The 23,376-nt window shown below is 54.3% G+C and overlaps 1 protein-coding gene across 6 annotated transcripts; it reads left to right on the top strand.

Annotated features, from left to right (window-relative positions):
* The first annotated feature begins 330 nt into the window (after positions 1-330).
* Positions 331-19,485, top strand: FGR (FGR proto-oncogene, Src family tyrosine kinase). 6 transcript variants are annotated; one of them, XM_058718437.1, is made up of 13 exons: positions 331-489; positions 8,416-8,478; positions 9,467-9,699; positions 10,192-10,294; positions 11,115-11,213; positions 14,732-14,835; positions 15,082-15,231; positions 15,934-16,089; positions 16,175-16,354; positions 16,963-17,039; positions 17,286-17,439; positions 18,472-18,603; positions 18,714-19,485. In XM_058718437.1, exons 3-13 carry the CDS (start codon positions 9,480-9,482, stop codon positions 18,920-18,922), a joined length of 1,584 nt encoding a protein of 527 aa, XP_058574420.1. In that variant the 5' UTR covers positions 331-489; positions 8,416-8,478; positions 9,467-9,479; the 3' UTR covers positions 18,923-19,485. The 6 variants fall into 6 exon arrangements, with proteins under 6 accessions (XP_058574420.1, XP_058574423.1, XP_058574422.1 ...); XM_058718440.1 differs by having other exon boundaries at positions 9,470-9,699; XM_058718439.1 differs by lacking the exon at positions 331-489 and adding an exon at positions 7,234-7,380.
* The last annotated feature ends 3,891 nt before the right edge of the window (positions 19,486-23,376 follow it).

Genomic DNA, 23,376 nt, shown 5'->3' on the forward strand with positions numbered 1-23,376 from the left:
TGGGCTTCAGTGATAGAGAACAGCTGCTTCTTCACCTGAACTCCAATCAGTCTAAAAGAGCAGGTGCTTCTGGGGGGGTGGTGAGGAACCTGCCCCTTTGGAGGGACCCCTCGGGGAGGCTGTGCTAAGGGGTCCGGGTCTGGGGGAGGAGCTGGGGAGCAGGGCGAGGGCTGGGAGAGCCGAACCCCGGTAACCCGGGGGAGGCGGGAAGTGGGAGCAGGCGGGCCCGGGATTTGAGGGCCCCTCCCCCCCGGGCAGCCGGCTCGGGGCTGGGGCGGGCCTGTGAGTTCTCCCCGCCGCCGCCGCCGCAGGGCTGCAATAAGAGAAGTCCGAGGCGGCTTCCTCCTCCGGGCCCAGAGCGGGCGGCGGTCTGAGGCCGGCAGCTCCCCAGCTCCCCGCCCCCGCCCCCCACGGCGTCGGCACTCGCGGCTGCTGGGAGCCCGGCTGGCTCTCCCGGGGTCTGTCCGAGGCGGCCTCCCCTGGGACCAGGTAGGCGGCCGTCAGGTGGGGCCGGACGGGCAGCGCGGCGCCCCGCCTCCGACCCGCCAGCGCCCTGGACGGAGGGCTGCGGGAGGCAGGCTGAACTTGAGCAGAGCTGAGCGAGCCGAGGGCCAAAGGGACCTCACCCCCCTCCCAGGACCCCGGAGAAGGACTTGAGGAGGAAAACTGAGGAGACCTGGAGAAAGAGACTGATAAAATCTGGAGGGGGGGGGGGGGCTGAAGGAATATTGGGGAAAGCAGACCGAAGGGACCCTCTCCGCCCCCCCCCCCAAATGGTAGGGAAAACGGAGGGAACCTGTAGAGTGAAAGTAATAGAATTTGGAAAGGGGGCTGAGTCAGGGCAGAGGGACTAAGGGGACTCTCCCAACAGGGGCTGGGGGATAAACTGAGGGGACCTTGAAAGTGAGGAACTGGGAAGAAGCTGGAGGGTCTGGAAGAGGGGAACTGGGGGTGGGGGAGGGTGCTGGGAGGACCAGGTGAGAGAGTTTGCTGGAGGAGGTCAAGGAGAACCGTTTCTGGAGAATGCACAATGTGGGGCACAATTCTGGGGGTCCAGGAAGTCCCCCTATCCCAAATCAGCAGAAGTCGAGGGTGAGGCCTGCAGCCCAGAGGGCGGGGAGGCAGCCGAAATCGCAGCCCCCTAAACTTTCCCGCCCCTGGCACTGGTGGGAGGGTCCCGGACGACTAGGGGACTCCTCCGAGGCGCTAGAGGCGTGGGTCCCGGCTTCCTGGGGAAGTCCCCGCCCTCAGCAGGGATGGGCCCCTCTGGGTGCCCCCTGCTCACCCCCGCCCCCCCCCCCCCCCCCCCCCCCCAGTGGCGGTCTCGGTCCGCGTTCCCCTCGGGATCCGGGAATTGCTGGCAGCCCCGACGGAAATCCTGCTTTTGACCGCGATTGCCCGGAGGGGCTGTCTCCGTAGCAACCAGAGGGTGGAGAGGGAGAGACCAGCGCTTGGCTGCTGTTGGGCGCCTTGCCCACGCAGTCCCCTTTGGTACCCCCTCCGCCCCCATTTTGGGTCCTCAGTCAGGGGCAGGCTTCTGGACAGAGGAGTAAGGCAATGATGCTAAGTGTTCAGACATTCTGGGGTGAGGATCTGCAGTCGGGGGGAACTGAGCCAGACTGGGCTCTTGATTGCTGTCTGACTTTGGGCCAGTTACAGGGCTTCACTGGGCCTCGTTTTCCTCATTTGGATTATGGGGGGCGGGGAATTACCTCTGCCCCCACTCAGCCCCCATCCCCCCATCCATCCCAAATCCCCAGAATCAGGTGCAGAAAGCAGTTTTTGCACAGTGTCCTTAGAGGGGTTATGAATTATTACTGACCTAGGGGGATGCTTTCCTTCACCTTCTCAAAAGCATGGAGGGGGTACAGAAAGCCTGACAGGGTCTCCGGGAACAGCACACAAGTGACATCTAGTAAATAAATGTTTATGGATCTGTTGAAGCCCCATACTGGGAAAGTCAGCAGGTTTGAGGTTCGGTCCCCCAACCCCTCTGAGGCCGCACCCAGTGACCCCTGAGCCTTTAGGCATCCTTCCATCTGTGGGACCGTGGAAAAGCAGGGCTTTCCGTTCTCACTTTACAGACAGGAAGATGGAGCTTCAGCAGTGAAGGACTGACAGGGCCAGCAGTAGGGATTTGAATCCAGGGCCTCTTGTCCCTGACGTGGTGAAGGAAGTAGCCAGAGCTGAGGCCTCGGTTCCCCCCCTCACTCCTACTAAATCCCCTGCAGCCCTGTGGAGAGGGGAGTGGGTGACTGGGGAATGGGGAAAGATGGTGCGGTGTTCCTGGGCTGCATGGCTGGTTCCTGCTCCCCAGTGGGCCCGAAGCTGTGAGCGAGGTGTCAGGATGTTTGTGAGTATGGTTTGGACTTTGAATGAGCATGAGCCTGTGAGCATATGTGTGGGTGTTAGACTGTTCTCTACAGCCACCTGGGGCTAATGTGGCAAAGGAAGTGGCCAGACCTTGGGAGGCTGGGTAGGGGGGACCCCAGAGCTGGGGAAAGAGAAGCCAGGACCCCTTGTGCACCAAGCAGCCCAGCAGCCCAGCAGACCCCCTAGTTTAAGGGTGTGGGCTGGTTTAAGGTGGAACCAGGAAGGAGGCTTCCTGTCTGGAAGACTCCTATTCCCTCAGCAACCCCTGAACCACCCATGGCTCCCATCTCCCCAAAACCTTGAATCCCTAAAGACCCTTATTTTAGAAGCTGGTGGGTGACTTTTCAGCAATAGATGAGAAACTACCATTACCCACACACATGGAGAAAATTCAGCTGACACATTTAGGATCATGTGGAGTAAGATCAGTGTGACAAAGATAGGCCCCCTCCTCCACATCCACCCCCCCCCCCCGCCCCCTCCACCTGGCTCTACCAGGTGGTAGAGTCTGACCAAGGTATGTCTTCTTAGGCCCCGGGTGTTCAGAGGTAGAGGGTTGTTAAGGCCTCAAGAAAGGATGGTGTGGGATGGTTAGAGGTTCAATGAGAGCCAAAGGCCTCAGTGAAAAAGATGGGGGTTAGTAAGGACCCTGGAGTTCAGTGAGGGGGGGCAGGGCCCTGGCAGGTGAGAGACACGGAAGCCTTCGGGAGGGTCAGGTCTTGGTGAGGGGATGGGGTTCAGTGGGGCCAAGACTTGTGTCCTGCCCCTGGCTGGCCCAGAGCCCCGAAGAGTAGCCGGAACTCTTGCAGGATGGTGGTTTCCGGCTGCTGCCCAAAGTCCCAGTTCCCTCTTTCTGAAATCCTCCCCCCCACCCCCCATTTGACTGAACCAGCCCAGCCCTCCCACCTCACCCTGGGAACTTCTCTTTCTTCTCCACCCTTGCCTGCTCCACCTCCCTGGGCCCTGGAGGGGCTTCCTCATGGGAAAGGAGCGGAAGTGAAAGTTCACTGAGCACCAGCTGTGCGCCTGGTGCTTTCACAGTTGATCCTCAGAAGCAACCCCACGAGGTAGAGATTTATATTCCTATTTTCTAGGCAAAGAAACTACAGCTCAGAGAGGTGAACCAACTTCCCCAATGTCTCGAGCTAGCTGTCAGGCTGTGTAGAATTCAGCTTAAATCTGTTTCCAGGTCCCACTTGGATACTTGGCAGGGGTTGGGAGGGGGGTGGGGGGAACAGGACATCCTGTGTCTACATCAAAGCCCTGACATGGCTTGGAGAAGTGTGGACCTCAAGAGAGGGTGGGTGGGCCCGGGGCTCCTATGTCCCGGAGTAGGGCTAGGCTGGAGGCAGGCTCCCTGCTGCGTGGCCAGCTGCCATATGGCAGGGGTGGTATGTTCAGTTGGCCAGGGGCTAGAAATATGACGTATACGAGTCAGGGACAGCGTGACCTCCTGCACAGGCTCTGAAGAATGCAGCCACGGTGTGAACTCAACTCTGGACCTGAATTAATGGTCCTGGCTTTGAATCCCCTGTGTGGCTGTTTGACCTTGAGCGAGTCACTTCCCCCCGCTACACGCTAGAGGGGGATGAACTGATAAATGGTCTCTGGGGGGCCTTCTAGCTTTGCTGCTTGTGGTTTTCAGCCTCACTTGACCACTGCACATTGGTCAAGGGCCACATCTCTTCAAGCCTTCCGAATAACTGCACGGATGCAAATGCTGAGGCTCAGAGGGGCTTATATCATTCATCCAACGTCCCAGAGCTAATAACATAAAGAACAGGGACGCCTGGCTTGCTCAGTCGATACAGCATGTATCTTGATCTGGGGGTTGTGGGTTCAAGCACCATGTTGGGCATAGAGCTTACATTGGAAAAAAAAAAAAAAAAGCAAAAGAACAGAGTCGGGTAAGGCCACACAGAGGGAAGTGTTGAAGGCAGGAACACCTTGGTCTAGGAATAGACCTCAGCTCTGGTACCCACAACCTGATTTTGACACAGATGTGGCTATAGACACTGACTCCTGTCGACCAGCTGTTTAAGGGGCATACTCATAAACCGACCCGAGTTCCTGGGGTGGCCAGAAGGCTTGTGGCCCCTCTCTGAGCTGCTGGCTCCCTTTCTGGTGTTAGCAGGCAGCCAGTTCAGCTCTGAGAAGAGAAGAGCCTGGGTTCAGATTCTACGGCTGTGAAAATGACGACCGTCCGAGAGAACCTGGGCTTCGCCTCTCAGGGCTGTAGTGAGGATTTAGAACGTGTAGCACAGGGCCCAGCACCTTGTAGGTGCTCGTTAAGGGACACACATTATTGCTTCTACCAGGGCTACGAAATAGAACGGTGCCTACAGTGGAATTAGAGCCAAACTGATTGGGGTTGCATTTTAGTCTCCCTCTACTTACTGTGTAATCTTGAGGAAGTTACTAAACCTCTCTGTGACTCAGTTTGCTTATCTGTAAAATGGGGGTAGTAATAAAACCTACTTCCTCAGGTAACCAAATGAGATCACGCATGGGAATTGCTTGGCACAATGCCAGGCGCTGAGTAAGTGTTTAATCAATTGGACATTTTAAAGCATAATCGTTATTAGCCAGACTTCGAGGAAGTCAAATACCCTTGGCTTTGCACCAGTTAGGATCTGCGGGAGAGTCCTAGGGGCTGTCCGTATGCAGATACCCAAGCACAGAGGACCCAACCTGCTTCCTCTGCCTCTTTCCCTCTGCCTTGGAATGTTTCGTTCTCGGTCTTTCTCTTCATTCCTACCTTTCACTTTTTCTGTTTCTGGCTCTCTGTTTTCTTTCTATTTCTCATTTCTATCTCTCTTTGTCTCTTCCTTTTTCTTTCTTTCTGTCAGCCGGCTGCTGGAGCCAGCTAGGATTGGCTCTGGGGAGCTGACTGTGTGAGTCTCTTCCCAGCCCAGTGTTCGGGAAGTCACCTCGGCTACTCGAAATCAGCCATGGTGGGAATATTTATACCATGGAAATCAGCAAGTGCTACAAATCAGGACCTTTTTTTTTTCTTTTCTTTTGAGAGTCAGTGTACCAGCACACTGCACTGTTTCTCTCTGTGCCTGTCTTTCTCCTTGTCTCTCTGTATCTCTCAGTCTCTGCCTTCTCTTTCTTGGTTTCCCCCATTTCTTTCTTTCCTCTGACAAAGCTTCCTGAGTGAGGGCACATCCAGTGTGGCCCCCTCAATGCCTTGGGCCATGCAGATGCCAAACCCTTGCCCCGCCCCCTCACCTCACTTCCCCCAAACCCCTTGGCAAACTGGTGCCCAGAGAGCCGTGCCTGGCCCTGGGCTTCAGTCCCCATCGGGGAGTTCCAAGTCCTGAGAGCTGTTCCCCATTGCCTGCGCCCTTCACTGTCACGTCTTCCTCAGCCCACACAGCCCTCTGCCTCTTTCTAGAGGCTGACGGTTCCTAAACCACCCCTCCCACCCCATTCCAGTCATGCAGAATTTGGGGCTCCCATTAGGCTGATTTAAAAATGTTGTGGTAGGGGGTACCTGGGTGGCTCAGTCGGTGAAGCATCCAACTTCGGCTCAGGTCATGATCTCAATGTTCGTGAGCTCGAGCCCCACGTCGGGCTCTGTGCTGACAGCTCAGAGCCTGGAGCCTGCTTCAGATTCTGTGTCTCCCTCTCTCTCTGCCCCTACCCTGCTCACACTCTGTCTCTCTCTCTCTCTGTCTCAAAAATAAATAAACATTAAAAAATCTTTTTTAATTTTTCAAAAATGAAATAAAATAAAATAAAAATGTTGCGGTAGGGCGCCTGGCTGCCTCAGTCAGTGGAGCGTGTGACTCTTGATTCCGGGGCTGTAAGTTCGAGCCCCCCATTGGGTGTAGAGCCTCCTTAAAAAAAAAAAAGAATTAAACAAAATAAAAATAAAAATGTTGTGGTAATATTTATCTGGGCATTGTCGGAAGTGGCAACCTTGTATCTATGTGGGGACCCAAGAGGTTGTGCGAATTTGTGTCTCTTACAGAGAGGCGCTCTGTGTGGGTCTGTGACCGGGGAGAGGGGTCTGCAGATCTGTGTCCCTCTGGGGGCTCCGTGCATCTGTGCGTGCTTGCACGGTTGGCTGTAATTATCCGTGTCTGTGACCGGGCAACGGAGAGAGGTGCTTCAGATGCTGGAGCCCAATGTCAGGATTCATCCTGTTGTGTGACCTGGGGCCCAAACTCTCTGTGCGTCGGTTGCCTTATCGATATTAGCAGTACCTCGTGGTGGTGTTATGAGAATAAAACGTGGGGATATACGTAAAGTGTTTAACGCGGTGGCTGGCGCATAGTGAGGGCTGTAAACTCTGGGTACGCCATTCTTGCGGAGAGGCTGTGTGTATGGCTGTGTGTGTGTGTGTGTGTGTGTGTGTGTGCGCGTGCGTAGATGGGTGAGGGCCGGAGGTGTGTGTACGTGGGGAGGTGGGTATCCTTGAAGAGGTATGTGTGGAGAAGAGCTCAGAGTCTCTGTGAGGTGCTGTGTGTAGGCGAGGTAATGTGCACGTCCAAGAATGTGTCAGGAGGGCTGTGTGAATCCGGGCGTGGGCCCCGTGTGCCATTTGAGACGTGTGTGTGTCTTCCTGTGAGAAGACCTCCATTCTCACCCTGCAACGCTTGTTTTCATCTTGTCCCCATCTGTCCCCTCGGTGCCTGAAATCCTTTCCCTCCCTGGGCCCTGGGTGGCCTCACCCTCTACCTGTAAACTCTCCCCGGCCCTGACCAGCCTTCAGTGTCCTGGGGCCTTTCAGACACACTGGTTGCGCCCCAGGGGAGGGGTCCCGAGGTGAAGATCCGCAGCAATGGCTTAGTGAGCACGGGCTATTTTAGGGCTCTTACCACAGCCCGCCTTCGCAGTTCACCAGATGGGTGTCCCTCCCCTACACACACAGGAGAACAGTGACGGTGAAGAGTGAGAGGTGCTGGTAGGTCTAGAGTGGGGGTCGGGGCACTGATGTGACAGAGCCATCGGCTAGGCAGCTGGATCTGGTGGAGCCAGGAAGCCTTCCTGGAAGAGGTGAGTGTGCTCAGTAGGAGGGGCAGGATCCAGAGAGAAGAGGAGGAGGCTATCCGTAAGGGAACTGGACTTAGGGGTCAAGAAAGGCAAGACGAGGGCACCCGTCACCAAGGTCCTCAGCCCCTCTGGGAGAAATCAGGGTTCACTGGGTTGGCCCCACCCTACAACTCACCATTCCTCTCACATCTTAGGAAACCGAGCCCTCTCCCCAGCAGTTCCTCTCTAAGTGTTGCAATGGCAGAGTTTCTGGCGGGGCGTGGGGAGCCCTTGCTCAATGATCTGCCTGCCCTGTTGCTCAGAGGACATAGCTACCGGGAAAGCCTTGGCTTGTTTAGGGGCTCCCCAAGGGATCCTGGTGGCCCTGGCTTCTGACCTGGGCCTTTTTTGACGTGGGGGTAGGAACCAGCTCTGGAGGTAGGTGTCCCCCTTCAGTCTGCCACCAGACGTAACCCTGGGGCTGCTGGGGGTTTACGGAGCCTGGGGTGGGCGCGGGGGCATCGTGCAGAGGAAGGGCCAGGGACTGGGGGCCTATGAGTGAGAGAGCACCGCTCGGTAGAAATCCAATGAGAGGGGCCAGTCTAACGCAAAAATATGAGCATCTGACTCCGAGTCTGTCAACCCGAGAGGCAGCCTGTGTGCCTTTGCGCGTGTGCGTGCGCGTGTGTGTGTCCACGCGCGAGAGCTTGGGCTCGTGTGAGAGTTGGTTCGTGTGAGTGTATTGGTGTCGGCGGGCACGCCCATGCAAGTGTGTGCGGTGGGTGTTGGTGTGTGACTCTGTGCCGGGGCGTGTTACTGTCCGTGTTGGTGAGCCGGTGTGTCAGGTGGATGTGAGTGTGAGAGAGTTGGTGTGGGTGATGTGTCCTGCGTGAGGGTGGATGTGTCAGCTTGCCAGGGGCGGCAGGAAGGAAAATGAAGGCAGAAGTCATGCCGGGACAGAGCCCAGGCCTGGCTTCCCGAAGAGGGCAAATCTGGCAGCTGGCTCACAGGAACCTTGGCCGAGCCTCCGTCTTCCACGTCCTTCTCTCTCGCCCTCAGGTCTCTGGCCCCTCCCGAGGACCATGCCGCAGCCCCACTGACCCAGGAGTAGGGGCCTGAGGGGTGAGTGGGGAGAGCGGGGACTGAGGGCTTTCAGGGTCAGGAAAAGGGGTGGGGGGTGGCCTTCCCGAGCCCCACAACCCATCACAGCCCCCTCCTCCTACGTGGGCCCTGTTGCTAGGTAACAGATGGGGGAACCATAAAGAAGCAGCCTGAGAGGCCAGAGGCTGGACCCACAACAGGAAATGGCCTTGATCCCCCTCCGCAGGGAATCTCCAGGTGCAGACACACACAGCCCTCACACACGCTCACGCGCCAATACGCCTGGATACATAGACATGCACATACGCAGAGGGAGACACACATATACACCCAGAGACATCCAGACGTACTTATACACACACACGGACACCCACACACACAGACAGGCATATATGCTCCCGCACAGGGCTCTACACCTGGTCATGACGCACAGACACGGAGGCACCTACTCACACAGACCACCTGCATGCACGGAGAGATACACACACACGCACACGCACACACTTGCACAGAAGCACGTACATACGTGTGCAACTGATGAGACATGAGCACACCCGGTGCCATCACGTGCGCAGACACGCACCCACACTCATACCCGCACAGACACACAAACACTCACAGGAGGCTGCACAAACACATATAGACACACACCCACAAATGTGTGTGGTCACAAATACTTAGAGACGCACAAAAGACGCACATGCACCAGCACTCTGAAGAGTGTCACAAAACCACAACACGTTGATGGAACAGGAGGCAAAAATATGTGAATCAACCCAGCAGCGTCCCAAAGCAGCGCGTTGAGGGTGTACATTCTCTCTCCGAACAAAGCAGCGGGGAGATAGACCCAACGGTAGCCCTGCCCCGCCTTCACCCCTCACTGGGGGGGGGACCCGGAGAGGGGAAACTGCATGCCTGCGTGAGTGTGCGTGTGCACGGGTGCACGCGTGTGTGCATAGGGCAGCACGTCCGGCAGGGGCCCCAGAGTGAGGCATGCCCCATTCTGTAGCAGGGCACCTGGAATGGGCTGTGTGTTCTGCAAGAAGTTGGAGCCGGGGACCAAGGAGGATGTTGGCCTGCAAGGGGACTTCAGGGGCAGTGGGGCTGTGGACCACTATGGCCCTGACCCTACTCAGGCCCGGCCTGTGTCCTCCTTTGTCCATATCCCCAACTACAACAACTTCCCCACTCAGTCCACCAGCACCCCCTTCCTCGATGGGGGTGTCATCAGGGGCATCTCAGGTGAGTCCGGTGGGTGGGAGGCAGGCACTGCCTGGATCCTGGGAAAACCTGGGGGAAAGGGAGACGTCTTTAGGAGCCTCCAGTGTGACGTGGGAAACACGGCCCGGCTTTCAGAGCACAGTCTGAGAGGGAGAGTGTACAGGCCTACCTTCAGAAACCCAGTTTCAAGGGTAGACATAGCTCTGTTCCCATCTGAGAGAGGGACTCTGATGACGGACCCAAGTGGGAAGTCTTGGCGGGGAAGAGGAGTGGGTGACTTGGGAACTCCCCAGGGCGAGTGGGATGGGCTTGAGGGCATGTGTCCTGAATCCACGTGGAGCCAAGCTGTGAGGCCCAAATCAAAAATCCACTGGACTCCAAAGGCCTTTGGGAACCAGTCACTGCAGCAGTGGGGAGGCATAGAGCCTGTGTGAGGAGCAGGATTCTGGGGTGCAGTCACCTTGGAGTCCCCTGTCCCATGCCCTACCCTGCTGAGTAGCCCTGACTCTGCAGGGGCTGGGGTGACCCTGTTCACCGCTCTGTATGACTATGAGGCCCGGACAGAGGATGACCTCACCTTCACCAAGGGTGAGAAGTTCCACATCCTGAATAACACGTAAGTAACCAGGTCCCCCAGCTCAGGACATGGCCTGGGCTGGGAACATGACCCAGATAAGAATCCTACCTGGTCCCTCAGAAAGCTCCAGCCTAGTTGGGGACATAGATACGTGACAATAACAACTCTGAGTAACTGCTGCTATGTAGGGGGAGCATGGGAACATAGGGGCACAGAAAGAACACTATATGTGGTCTCCAGGATAGTAGTGATCAGGGCAGGCTTCCTGGAGGAGGTGATTGCTAAGGTGAGACTAGAAAAAACGAATAGATGTTGAGGGAAGAGGTGAGAAAAGAGGAAGAGAGAGTGAGAGAGAATGAGAATCAGTGATGACTTCTGGAAACCACCCGGTGGTTCAGTCTAGGTGGATTATAAAGTACGAGGTGTAGAATGGAGAGAGCAGAAGCTAGAGAAGTGGGTGGAAACAGATTCTGCAGTGCTTTTTAAGCCATGTTGAAGAATCTGGATTTTATCCAGAAGGAAATATGCAGTCATTGGGGGTGGCTGAGGATTTTTCAGTGGGTAAGTGACCGAATTAGCTGTCCACTGCCTACCCAAACCCCAGCCCAGCTGAGGAGCCAGAGGAGAATGCCAGGAGTCCTACGTGTCCCCAGACATGTTGCTTCTGTAGGGAGAAGTCTCTGGGGCAGCTGCAGTGGCTGAGGGCAGGGCAGACAAAAACCCTGGGGTGTGTGTGTGTCCACAGTGATGAGGGGCTGGCAGGGCTAGTCTCCACCTGACCTTTTGCACGGCCCTGCCTGGCCCCAGGGCTCTCCAGGGGGCCGGGTTGCCACTGACAGCCTGTGTCCTGTGCCTGCAGTGAGGGTGACTGGTGGGAAGCTCGGTCTCTCAGCTCTGGACAAACTGGCTACATTCCCAGCAACTACGTGGCCCCTGTGGACTCTATCCAGGCTGAAGAGTGAGTAGGGTGTGTGGGGGGGTGGGGAGTGGCTATCCCTATGGACAGGACAAGACCCTGGAGTCCAAGGCCACCTCTGAGTCACAGCCCCACTCTGAGCCTATCTTCTTATTTACAATTCTGTGAGGTCATTTTGTGAATAAGAGAACAGTGATGACAATGACAGTAAACAATATTTATGTAGCACGTACCATGTTCTGGGCCCTCGTCAAAGTGCTTTCTGTCTATCAACAGAGTTAGGAACTAATCTTATCCTGTTTTATGAATGAGGCAACTGAGGCACAGAGAAATCAAATATCCTGCCCAAGTTCACATGGCTAGTAAGTAGGTGGAGTTGGTATTTGAACCCAGATAGTCTGCATTTGCTAAGCATTCTCCATATTGACTTTCCGTGATAACAACAGGACATGCGCTTTAAAAATTGTAAAATGCTGAACAATTGCAAGGGGACACTACTTAGAATTAATTCTGTTAAGGAGGCAGGGGAGTATCATTCATGGTGTACCATTATAACCCGAGATGTGATGACAGGTGCTTTACCGACCTTGAGGCATTTAATTCTCACAAGTACACATTTGATATTATTATTGTCCCCATTTTACAGATGAGAAAACTGAGGCTCGTAAAAACCTTTTATCTATGTGCACCTATATATACATATATGGGAAAAGAAAAGATTGGAGAGACCAGGACTTGGTGACTAATTTGACATTGGGTGATGGGGAGTGGAAAGAATCAAGGATGGCCCAAAGTCTTCTTGAGGAACCGAGTGGGTGAGGGTGCCATTTGCTAAAGTGGGGAACATGGGAGCGGGTATAGGTACCTGGGTTCTGGGGGTGGGGGACTCGTTGGCGTGAGATTCGTAGAGAGGAACAGCCAGGTGGAGGACCCTGCCAGGAATTGGATTAGGCTGTGCTTTGTAGGAGAGGGGCCCTGCCCAGGCTAAGCCAGGCTGCTGAATTAGCCCAGAGGAAGGGGTATCTTTTCCTAGTTGGCATTAAGGCTCTTCGTTTGCTGCGGCCCTTGCAGAGGCACAGCTGGGCCGGGGTGGAAATCTGGGGCTCTTCAGGATGGAGGTGACAATTAAAGCTGCATAGGAGGGTGAAGAAAGAGACGGAGAGTGGGAAAGAGGTTGGCCCTGGGACCCAACTTTGGAGAAAGCTGCCTTAAAGGAGAAGTTGCTGTTGGAAAACCAGGCCAAGCCAAGTCAGAACAGCCAAGAGGGTGGAGGAAAGATTGCAGGAAACAAGAAAGGGAGTGTCAGAGGCTGCCACTGGGTTTGGCAATGGGGGTGACCTTGGTGAGGGATCTCTCTGTGTGAAGAGGGGGGCGAAGGCCAGACAGCAGGGCCTGGTAGGGAGTAGGAGGTGAGGAAGCAGAGACCCAAGTGTGAAGTGCTTTATCAAGTGAAGGGGAGGTGAGAGATATAACAGAATGTTGATGGCAAGTTAGGGCTTAGAACAGTTTTGGGGGGAAGGAAGAAACATGGGCATATGTAGAGGTTGGTGGGATGGAGAGGCTTCATGTGGGGGCTGGCTGGTAGGGGAGAGATGTCTCTGAGCAGAGGGGAGTAGATGGGGCCCAGAGCTCGGGGAGCAGTGAGGCCTTCGTCTGGGCGAAGTGGTAGGAGTCATGGAGGACAGAACGGGTGATGATGCAGAAGGTAGGAGGTTTGGGGGGTTCATGCTTGTGTCCATACCCTCAAAGCAGTGTCACGAAGCTCTGAGCTCACTCACTACAGTGTCATGGTTAAGAGCAGGGCTGTGGTTAAGAGTGCAGGCTCTTGAGCAGACAGCTTGGGTTCCTATTCTGGCAACACAGCTGAAGAGCGTGTGGCCTTGGGTGAGTTGCTTAACCACTAGGTATCTCAATTTCCTCATCTGTCTAATGGGGGGTGTGTGTGTGTAACAAAAGTACCTACCTCATAATGTTATAAGAATTAAATGCGGGGGGGGGGGGGGGGTGGGCCTGGGTGGCTCAGTCAGTTAAGCGTCCAGCTCTTGGTTTCGGCTCAGGTCATGATCTCACAGTTCATGGGTTCAAGTCCCATGTCAGGCCCTGTGCTGACAGCTGAGAGCCTGGAGCCTGCTTCGGATTCAGTGTCTCCCTCTCTCTCTGCCCCTCCCCTGCTCACACTCTGTCTCTCTCACTCTCTCTCAAAAATAAACATTTTTTAAAAACTGCAATTTGGGGTGCATCTGGGTGGCTCAGTCGGTTAAGCTTCCAGCTCTTGACTTCATGATCTCAAGGTTCATGGGTTCAAGTCCTATGTCAGGTTCTGCACTGACAGCACAGAACCTGCTTGGGATTCTGTCTCCTCTCTCTGCCCCTCCCCCACTTGTGTGCTCTGTTTATTTTTTTCTCTCTCAAAATAAATAAAGTTTAAAATTTTCTTTTAAATTATTTATTTTTGACACAGAGACGGGGAGAGAGAGAGGAGGGGGAAGGGGGGCGCGGACAGAAGATCCAAAGCAGGCTCTAAACTGACAGGAGCAAGCCCAATGTAGGGCTTGAACTCATGAACTGTGAGATCATGACTTGAGCTGAAGTCAGACACTCAACTGACTGAGCCACCCAGGTGCCCCTGCCAATTTTTTTTTTTTTTAAGCTATCATTTGGTCCCAGGAAGAATATCCAAGAGAGAGCAGGAATGCTTGGGCCTGAGGTTGAAGTTGAGACTTAGAAGAACATCCAAATTTAAATTTTTTTATTTTTTTTTTACATTTTTATTTATTTTTGATAGGCAGAGAGAGACAGAGCACAAGTGGGGGAGGGGCAGAGAGAGAGGGAGACAGAATCTGAAGCAGGCTCCAGGCTCCGAGCTGTCAGCACAGAGCCCGACGCGGGGCTCGAACTCACAAACCATGAGATCATGACCTGAGCCGAAGTCGACGCTTAACCAACTGAGCCACCCAGGTGCCCCAAGAATATCCAAATTTAAGAATGTGGAGGAAAAGCAGCAGTCAGAGCCAGACAGGAACAGTCAGAAAGAGGGGAAGAAAAGCAGGAGTGGCTGTCGTGTGGAAGTCACAGGAGGAAAGGGTTTGGGGGTAGGGAGGAGTGTGGGAAGAAGGATCTGAGAGATTGCCTGGGTAGTGAGAAAAGAACTAGGCTGGGCAGGTAGACTTCATCAGCCCGTCCTATGGGCAGGTCACTTCCTCTCTCTGAGCCTCAAGTTCCTCATCTGCAAAATGAGCCCCTAGAGGATCAGTAGTGAGATGCATTAAGGGACTGGTGGCACCCTGATGAGGTCACAGACGACGGGGGTCCTCGCAATTTTAATTGAAGAGAAACCCAGAGAATGAGGAGAAGCCTAACCTTTATTGGGCATCCTGTGAGCCAAGAATTCTACATTCCTGTCTCCATGCTCCTCATGACCAGGCTGCAAAGCAGGTGTATGAGCCCCGTTTCATGGGTGAGGAGCTGGAATCTTGGCTCCTGAGGTGGCTTTTCCCCACAGGAGGCCGAGTTGGGGGTTGAACTGGGTGGATCTGCCTCTTTCTGGCCCTTCCCAACAGGTGGTACTTTGGAAAGATCGGGAGGAAGGATGCGGAGAGGCAGCTGCTCTCCCCGGGGAACGCCCGGGGGGCCTTCCTCGTTCGTGAGAGTGAGACTACCAAAGGTAGGGTCCTGGGAAGGGGCAACTGGGAAGCCGGGCTATTATGGTGGGGCTAGAAGAAGTGGCGAGGGGCTTGGGTCAAGCCCCAGGGCCCAGACTGGGACAGGGATGGGGGGGCAGAGATAAGACTGGGACCGGGTTCAAGGGATGTGGCCATCCATATTCCCAGTCCTCAGACATTTGAGCCTCTCAGGCTCCCAGATCAGGAGTGGGGAGGAGAGCAGGCTTGAAGGTGACCCTTTCCCACAGGTGCCTACTCCCTGTCCATCCGAGATTGGGACGAGGCCAGAGGCGACCATGTGAAGCATTACAAAATCCGCAAGCTGGACACGGGTGGCTATTACATCACCACACGGGCCCAGTTCAACTCGGTGCAGGAGCTGGTGCAGCACTACGTTGGTGAGGCTGGCCCTCAGGGCTGGTGTATGCTTCAGATCAATGAACCAACCCGCTGAAAATTAGGCCCAGGGAAGGAAAGGGGCTCCCAAAGCAGTAGTGCCTGGGGCAGAACTGGAACCCCAGTTTCTGGGTTTCCAGCCCAGGATCCTGCTCTGTAGGATTCCAGAGGAAACAGGGGTGAGGCTGTCCACGTCCAAAGGGTGCCCCCTAATGTCCGAGCTGGGTAGGAGGCTGAACAGGCCTGACTTGCAGGATGGGCTGATGGGTTGAGAGGAAGCTGGGAATCAATGCTCAGGTTTCTGCTTTGGTTGATTAGGCCAAAGATGAGGTCCATGGAAGGGTGAAGGCCTCATGTCCACATCTTTGTCTGGAATCCCTGACTCCATTTCTACCTGTTAGAATCCCACCATAACCTTGGAGGCCCAGCTGGAGGCCACCTCCTATGGGAAGGACACCCCCACCCCACCCCGTCCCTGCAGGGATCATCTCTCCCTCTTGGTGCCACCTCCTTCCTTGGACAGGAACATGTTCACCTACTCAGTGGGTCAGGTTGTCTTCTGCCCCAGCCTGTGACCTCACCTGTGGCCTAGTTCCTTTCCACTGATCTCAGGGGGGGTTGGGGGGAGCCTGGGATGGGATGAGGAATGTGTGGGGCATCCTGGCCTGCCTGTGACCTTCAACACCCCCCACCCCACTCCTCAGAGGTGAACGATGGGCTATGCCACCTGCTCACAGCGGCCTGCACCACCATGAAGCCGCAGACAATGGGCCTGGCCAAGGACGCCTGGGAGATCAGCCGCAGCTCCATCACGCTCCAGCGCCGGCTAGGCACCGGCTGCTTCGGAGACGTGTGGCTGGGTACGCAGGTCCCGAGGTCCCGGGGGCTGGGCGAGGGCTTGGGATGTCGGCGAGCCGGTGCTGACGAACCGCGGCCACCTGGCAGGCATGTGGAATGGCAGCACGAAGGTGGCGGTGAAGACGCTGAAGCCGGGAACCATGTCCCCGAAGGCCTTCCTGGAGGAGGCGCAGATCATGAAGCTGCTGCGGCACGACAAGCTGGTGCAGCTGTACGCCGTGGTGTCGGAGGAGCCCATCTACATCGTGACAGAGTTCATGTGCCACGGTGAGGGGCAGGGTCAGGAGGCGGAGTCTGGGAGGGCGGGATTTGGGAGGAAGTTCAGATGGGGATCTCTAGGGGAGGGTTCTGAGTGGCGATCTGTGACGCGACGGGACAGGGGACTCGGTGGAGTCAGAGAGCAGGCCGGGATGGGTGAAACCGCCGTGAGTGCTGGTAGTGGGGCGGGGCCAAGGTAGACTGGCCGGGGCTGAGGCTAGGTCTGGGGGGGGGTGGAGCCTCGGCCGCGGCAGGGCGGGAGGGGCGGGGAGTGTCAGCTGGTGGGTGGGGCTTGGGCGAGTAAAGACCGAATCTGTGAAGAGGCGGGATCTGGGGCGGAGTCTGAGTGGGACGTGTCTAGGTGTTCGGAGGAGGACGAGAAATGAGCTGTAGGCAGAGTCCGGGTGTCTGTGGGACCTGGGCCTGGGTGAGACCTATGAGGGATTGAGGCACCTGGCAGGATCCTGGGTGGGGACGGATCTAAGTGAGAGGGCTGGGAACGGGGCGGGGCCAAGCGCCGTGAGAAGGGATCTGGACAGGGGCGGGGCCAAGCGAGAGAAGGCTGGCCTGGAACCCGCGGTAGTCTTGCAGCTGATTTTCTGAGTTCCTTTCCTCAGGTAGCTTGCTGGAGTTCCTCAAGGACCAGGAGGGCCAGGATTTGACACTGCCCCAGTTGGTGGACATGGCAGCCCAGGTAAAAGGCAGCAGCCTTTATCTCAGACTCCACCCCTATTAATTCTCCACAAATCCTTGTGCCCTCGAGCACCTACCCTATCCCTGGAAGTACAGCCCCATCCACGGGATCATCTGTGCGACCTGAGGCAGAGCACTGCCCATCTCTGAGCCTCAGTGTCCTCATCTGGAAAGTGGGTTTTTCAAATGATCTCTCACACAAGCCACACACAAATGTTCCCTTCTATCCATACCTTGGCCCCTCTAGGTAGCTGAGGGCATGGCCTACATGGAGCGCATGAACTATATCCACCGCGACCTGAGGGCAGCCAACATCCTTGTTGGGGAACGGCTGGTGTGCAAGATCGCTGACTTCGGGCTGGCCCGTCTCATTGAGGATAATGAGTACAACCCCCGGCAAGGTGGCCTGTCTCTCCTTACCTTCCAAGAACTCCCTATTATACCGAGGGGCTGCCGCAAGGCCCCACATACACAGGGATTCCCCCCCGCTCCCAGACTATCCCGGGCACTCCCATCCCGATGTAGTGTAAGAGGCAACTCTTGAGTTCAAATCCTAGCTCCTTTACTTACCAGACAAGTGGCCTTGGGCAAGTCACCTAACCTCTGTGAGCTGTTTTTTCTCATCTATAAAATGAAAACGTCCAGACAACAGGAAGCCAGCAGATATACACCAGGCACTGCCGTAATTCTCAAGTGAAAGGCAACAGAGTGGAACGATAGGAACTCTGTAACTAGAATGCCCAGGAACGAATCCTAGCCACTTGTAAGCTATGCGATCTGGGCAGGTTACTTGACTACTCAGTGCCTCCTTTTCCAAATCTGTACAATGTGGATAATAATAGTATCTACGTCACAGGTTTTTTGGTGAGGGTTCAGTGAGTTAATGCATGTAAATCACTTTATAACAGTGCCTGGCAGGGGGGCCTGGCTGGTTCAGATGGAAGAACATGCGACTGTTAATTTCGGGGTCATGAGTTTGAGCCCCATGTTGGATGTAGAGGTTACTTAAATAAATAAAAACTTTAAAACAAAACAAAACAAAACAAACAAAACAGCGCGGGCATGTAGTAAAGGCCATACAAATGTTGGCTGTTAGTATTAAGAGAATTATTACAATGTTTGTGAAGTACCCAATACTATACTAGATACATAGTAAGTGCTGGCTGCATACCAGGTCCTTTCTGTAATGCTCAGAGACCTCTCTATTTAGGGCCCCCAATCCTAAGCACAACATTCTCTCTCTCTCTCTCTCTTTTTAAAGTTTATTTAAACAATCTCTTCAACCAACGTGGGGCTCAAACTCATGACCCCGAGATCAAAAGTCACCTGTTCTTCCAACTGAGCCAGCCAGGCACCCCTGCACACCATTCTCTTAATTCAGCTGTTCCCAGGGACCCCCTCAATGACTTTCCCTTCTCTCCCAATCTCTCCAGGGGCCAAGTTCCCTATCAAGTGGACAGCCCCAGAGGCTGCTCTCTTTGGCAGATTCACCATCAAGTCAGATGTGTGGTCCTTTGGGATCCTGCTCACTGAACTCATCAGCAAGGGCCGAGTTCCCTACCCAGGTTTGCTGGGGTGGGGAGGTGGAAGGGTGGGTGGTCATGGGAAGGGCTTCCTCCCGGTTGCCTCTTCCGGAGGGGCTAGATCCCCCGACTGACAGAGCCCCACCCTGCAGGCATGAATAACCGGGAAGTGTTGGAACAGGTGGAGCATGGGTACCACATGCCATGCCCTCCGGGCTGCCCAGCATCCCTGTACGAGGCCATGGAGCAGACCTGGCGTCTGGACCCAGAGGAGAGGCCTACCTTCGAGTACCTGCAGTCCTTCCTTGAGGACTACTTCACCTCCACAGAACCCCAGTACCAGCCTGGGGATCAGACATAACCTGTTTGAGCATCAGTCACCTTTCTAGGGTACCCACCAATCCCTTCCAATCCCCAGGGCTCCGGTCCCAAAGCCCCAGGCTTAGAACCCTACAGGGTCCTAGCAGGTCAGAGCAACCTGCTTGCTCTGACACCATCGAGGCCAATTCACTCATTTTAAAGGTGGGGTAAATCGAGGCTTGGAGATCATCCCTCACTCTGGCCCCAAGCACTGTTTCTCCCCTTCCTACTTAGACCCCTACCTCTCAACTCTCTTCCCACCTCTCCTCTAACAGAAATGCTTAGACTTAGTCTAGTTATTTATAAAACTGTATATCCTTTCCCTCATTTTCCTCCTATCCCTGTTTTTTTACCCTGTCATCCCGCCCTGAATTCACCTCCAACTCAATTCTCTTGTGTCTGTATTTTGCAAAGACAGGGAAAGTCTTTCCTGCTGGGTGGACACCGTAGTCCGGGACCGGGGTCCAAGCCCAGGGTGAGGGAGAGGCTTGCTGAGGACTCACCACCTCTCTGAATCATGTGTGTGTTTATTGATTTTGTAAATAAGAAAAGTGATAATATGAATCCTTGAGCCATGAAAATCCCTTCTGTTAGGGCAAATGGTGGCCAGAGGAAGGTGAGTGTGACTGCTTTGGCTGCTGGGAGGAGGGGAAGGTGAGAGAGTGCCCTAACGCTAGGCACGACCCCAGGAAAACCAACATGAACAAGACCTGTCTCTGTTCCGGCGGAGATCACAGCCAGACTTGGGAGAAATCATAGTACTAATAATAACTCACTTATTAAGTGTCTGCTGCATGCCAGATGTGTTTACATCCATCTTTTCATTTAATCCGGTCTGAGTCTGATGCTATGATTAGCCCCCATTTACAGATGAGGAAACTGAGGCTCAGGGGTTACATGATGTACCAAGTTCACACAGGTGCACGTGACAGGGCTGGGACTTGAACTCGGGTCTCATACCAAGGCCCATGATCTAGACTCTGGGCTTTGGAAAGTGATCTTATCTGCCCCAGGTAGGTATTTGGAGGATCCTCCTCCCTCTAGATATCGGTAGAAAGATTCCCTGGAAATGCCCCCAGGTTGAGTGTCCTAAGAAAAGGGGACAAGGTGGCCAATGCAGATTGAGAGTTTCTCGTGCTCAGCCCTGTGCTAGGGACTGCTGAATGGGAGCAGTAAGATGGAGAGAGGCCAAGTGGCTGCTGAGAGGTGGTCACAGGGGCAGGACACTTAGCTCTGTACACTCAAACTCGGGCCATGGCTTCCTGAGAGCCAGTCTCTGGCTGACTAAACTCACAAGGGCCTGACACACAAGCTGGAGGCCCAGCGATTCTGCCTGTCCTGGAGTAAGCAGAGAAGAGCATAGCTTTGGAACCTCAGTGCCTGGTGTGAATCTTGCCTCCACCACTCACTAGCTTTGTGACTTGGGCCAAGTTACTAATCTCTCCAAGCCTCAATCTCCTCACCTGTGAAATGGCAATAAAATGCCCAACTCACGTTAGTTCTCTTTGTTGCTACCATTTACGAATTATTTATTCTACACCAGGCGTCCTGCTAAGTGCGTGCTGTCATCTGATCCTCATGGCACCCCATGAGGAGGAGGCTATTGATCTTCTTCATTTTACTGATAAGGAAACTGAGGCACGGTGGAGTAAACAGTTTTAAGTAGTTGAGTGGGGGCCTGAACCAGATCCTCTGACCCCAAAATTAGTGTTCTTAGCCTCAATAGTCTTCTCCTAGGACCAGATTACTCTTGTCTATCCAATGGGGCTATGCCTGGTACCTGGATACCCATTTAGTTTCAGTGAAGGCCCAGCAGGGTAGTGAACCTCCTGGAGTTTACCAGGCCCTCACTGCTCCTCAGCAGAGACCAGAGCTACCTGAGCCTGGAATCCCTGTATCTGCTGGTTCCCTGTGCCTCCTCTGCTGCAGCCGAATGAATTCTCCTTTGCACCCCCTTTTCTGTGCATCCTTCTGTTCCCTTCAGATAGAGCACAATGCAATTGATTAGGCCTCTGTTTTCTCAATTTCAATCACATCCTCGCCCTGCCTCCCTGAGATTACAGGCGGGTCACCTTGATTGCGGGTTTCCACCGTTCACAAAACTCTTCAGTCGTTTACAAAACCATCTCTCGCCTCATTCACTCCCCCACCTGGCTCCTCTCCTCCGTGATGCTGTGTGGATTTTACTGGCTTAAGACTCAGAGGGCAATTTTATTTCCAAGTTCATGGTGGGGGAGGAGGGCACCTAATTGACTAATGCCGGGTGTTTCACATGCATCATCTAATTTGATCCTCACCACGAGGTCGAGTGTGTTTATTCCCATTTTACAAAAGAGGAAATGAAGACTCCGAGTGGCTTCAGCACTTGCCCAAGGTCATACAGCTGGATGGTAGAGTCAGGATTTGAGCCTTTTGACTTAAAATCTCATGCATCCTACTGTGTCATTCCCTTATTTCATGGGGCAGCATGGAAACGTATAATACTAACCCACAGTCAACTTCAGGGAGGGCATGGTGCAGCTAGGAGCCTGGAGTCACCCTACATATGCTGAGGATTATGTTCATAACAGAACTAAGTCATTTATTAATTTTGCAGACATTTACTGATGTCTCCTGTAGGCTGGTCTTGTCCAGGAGGCAGAACAGTAAATAATTACAACACTTAGGGGCAAGGTCAGTCTGGAGGCCAAGGGAGACTTCTTTGAGGATGTGAACGAGAAGTCTGCTTGATGAAGCAGCCAGAGGGTGAGATCATCTCCCATGGAGGGAACAGCATGTGCAAAGGTTCAGAGGTATGGTAGAGCAAGGCCAAGTCAGGCAAGTGCAAGCAATTATGTATGGGAGGATTGAGGGTCCAGATGAGGCAGGCAGAAGAAGGTTGGAAGATCAGAGGCAAAAGGTAGGAGGGTCAGAAATCCAGAGATATGGCCCCTGAGTTGTGAAGAGAAGCCAGAGCAGAAATCTGGGGGGGTGGCCAGGACTTACTGGGGGTGAGTGTATCCTCGATCCTATTGTTCCAGGACTGAGCTGAGTGGACTATCTACTCCAGTAGTTCTCTCCCACGCCCTATTTTACACACACACACACACACACACACACACACACACACACACACACACACCTACAGCGCCAGGTTTGTCCTGTAGTGATGTCCATACTCCCTCTCGTGTCCACTCTGGGTACTACACCTAGAGCTCCAGGAAACTTTCCCCTGGGATGGGGAGACTAGGTCCCTTCAAGACCTTCCCACCACAGGATGGGAAATCAATCACAGTTCTTGCTCTCAGAGAGCTCACAGTTTAATGATAGATGAATGGGACATACCCAGGCTGAAAATGGCAATAAAGAATGTATGGGAGAATAGTTAGGACTCAGTTGGACAGGGAGAAGTCTGGAAGGCTTCTCAGTGGAGGTGTTGCTTCCCCAGACAGTTGAAAAAAGGAGCGAAAGTTTGCTTGGCAAAGAAGAAAGAGAAGGGCATTCTAGACTCGACAGAATTAAGTGAGCTCAGAGGCAGGAAATGGGACCGTGCAGGGAGTTACAATTAGGGAGGTGTGACTAGAGTGTAAATTTTCAGGGGCATTAGTAGCTAAAGATGAAGATAGCCAGGTAGGCAGTGGTCATGTCTGCCAGGTGCTCAGGCTAGGATTCTAAGCCTTGGGCAATGGAACACCACAGGATTTTGAGCGGGGCAGTAACAAAGATTCGCTGTTCAGAATGAACCCTTTGGCGACCAATGCAGAGGAAGAAATGGGGGGGGGGGTGCGGCAGGGGAAGAGTCAGAAGAGGGATATCCCTTCGGACACAAAGAACTACACCAGGTCACACTGATAGGAGACGACATAGCTTTGAGCAGGTCTGTGAACTGTACGTATCAATACATGTGATGTCACTTACAGACATGTCAGTGGGATCCCAGGCTGAGCACCCACGAACAATTCCATAGTGATGTACACTCAGACGCATAACTCAGGTACACAAGCCCAAGGGAAACCAAGGACACACATTAACCTCCAGACATAGGCTGACAGTGACACACACACACACACACACACACACGCACGTGCACGCAGTGTGGCTGTCAAGGACCCTACCCTGCCCCCTTCTGTGTCCCCCTCCTCCCCCCAGCGTCCTTCATCACCTCCAGCAGGAACAAAGCTGACCTTTGCCCTCTGGCCTCTGGCCTCTCCTCCCACACCCCCTGCCCAGAGGGAGGAGCTGTTTGAAGTCTGGACTGCAGCTGGGGTTTCCTGTTGCCTGGAGGAATGTGGGAGGACTTGCAGGGGGTGGGGCTAGCCTAGGAGGAGGGATAATGGGGGCCTGGGGGCCTTAGTTCCCACTGTACCATGATAGGCGGGGCTTCCTGCTTCCATGGTCTCTTGGGCCCCAGCTCTGAGCTGTTCCCATCCTGGGGAGGGGAAGACCAAGGCCATAATGCGCCTCTTGATCCTGGAT

Source organism: Neofelis nebulosa, chromosome 2 (assembly GCF_028018385.1).
Source record: "Neofelis nebulosa isolate mNeoNeb1 chromosome 2, mNeoNeb1.pri, whole genome shotgun sequence".
In the NCBI taxonomy this organism is placed as follows: Eukaryota; Metazoa; Chordata; class Mammalia; order Carnivora; family Felidae; genus Neofelis; species Neofelis nebulosa.

What these genes read in the sequence shown, in the direction of transcription:
- FGR (XM_058718437.1), top strand. Translation starts at nt 9,480, where the DNA reads ATGGGCTGTGTGTTCTGCAAGAAGTTGGAGCCGGGGACCAAGGAGGAT. An exon ending in TGTCATCAGGGGCATCTCAG is followed by an intron (nt 9,700 to 10,191) that starts GTGAGTCCGGTG and finishes CTGACTCTGCAG; the next exon opens with GGGCTGGGGTGACCCTGTTC. An exon ending in GGGCCGAGTTCCCTACCCAG is followed by an intron (nt 18,604 to 18,713) that starts GTTTGCTGGGGT and finishes CCCACCCTGCAG; the next exon opens with GCATGAATAACCGGGAAGTG.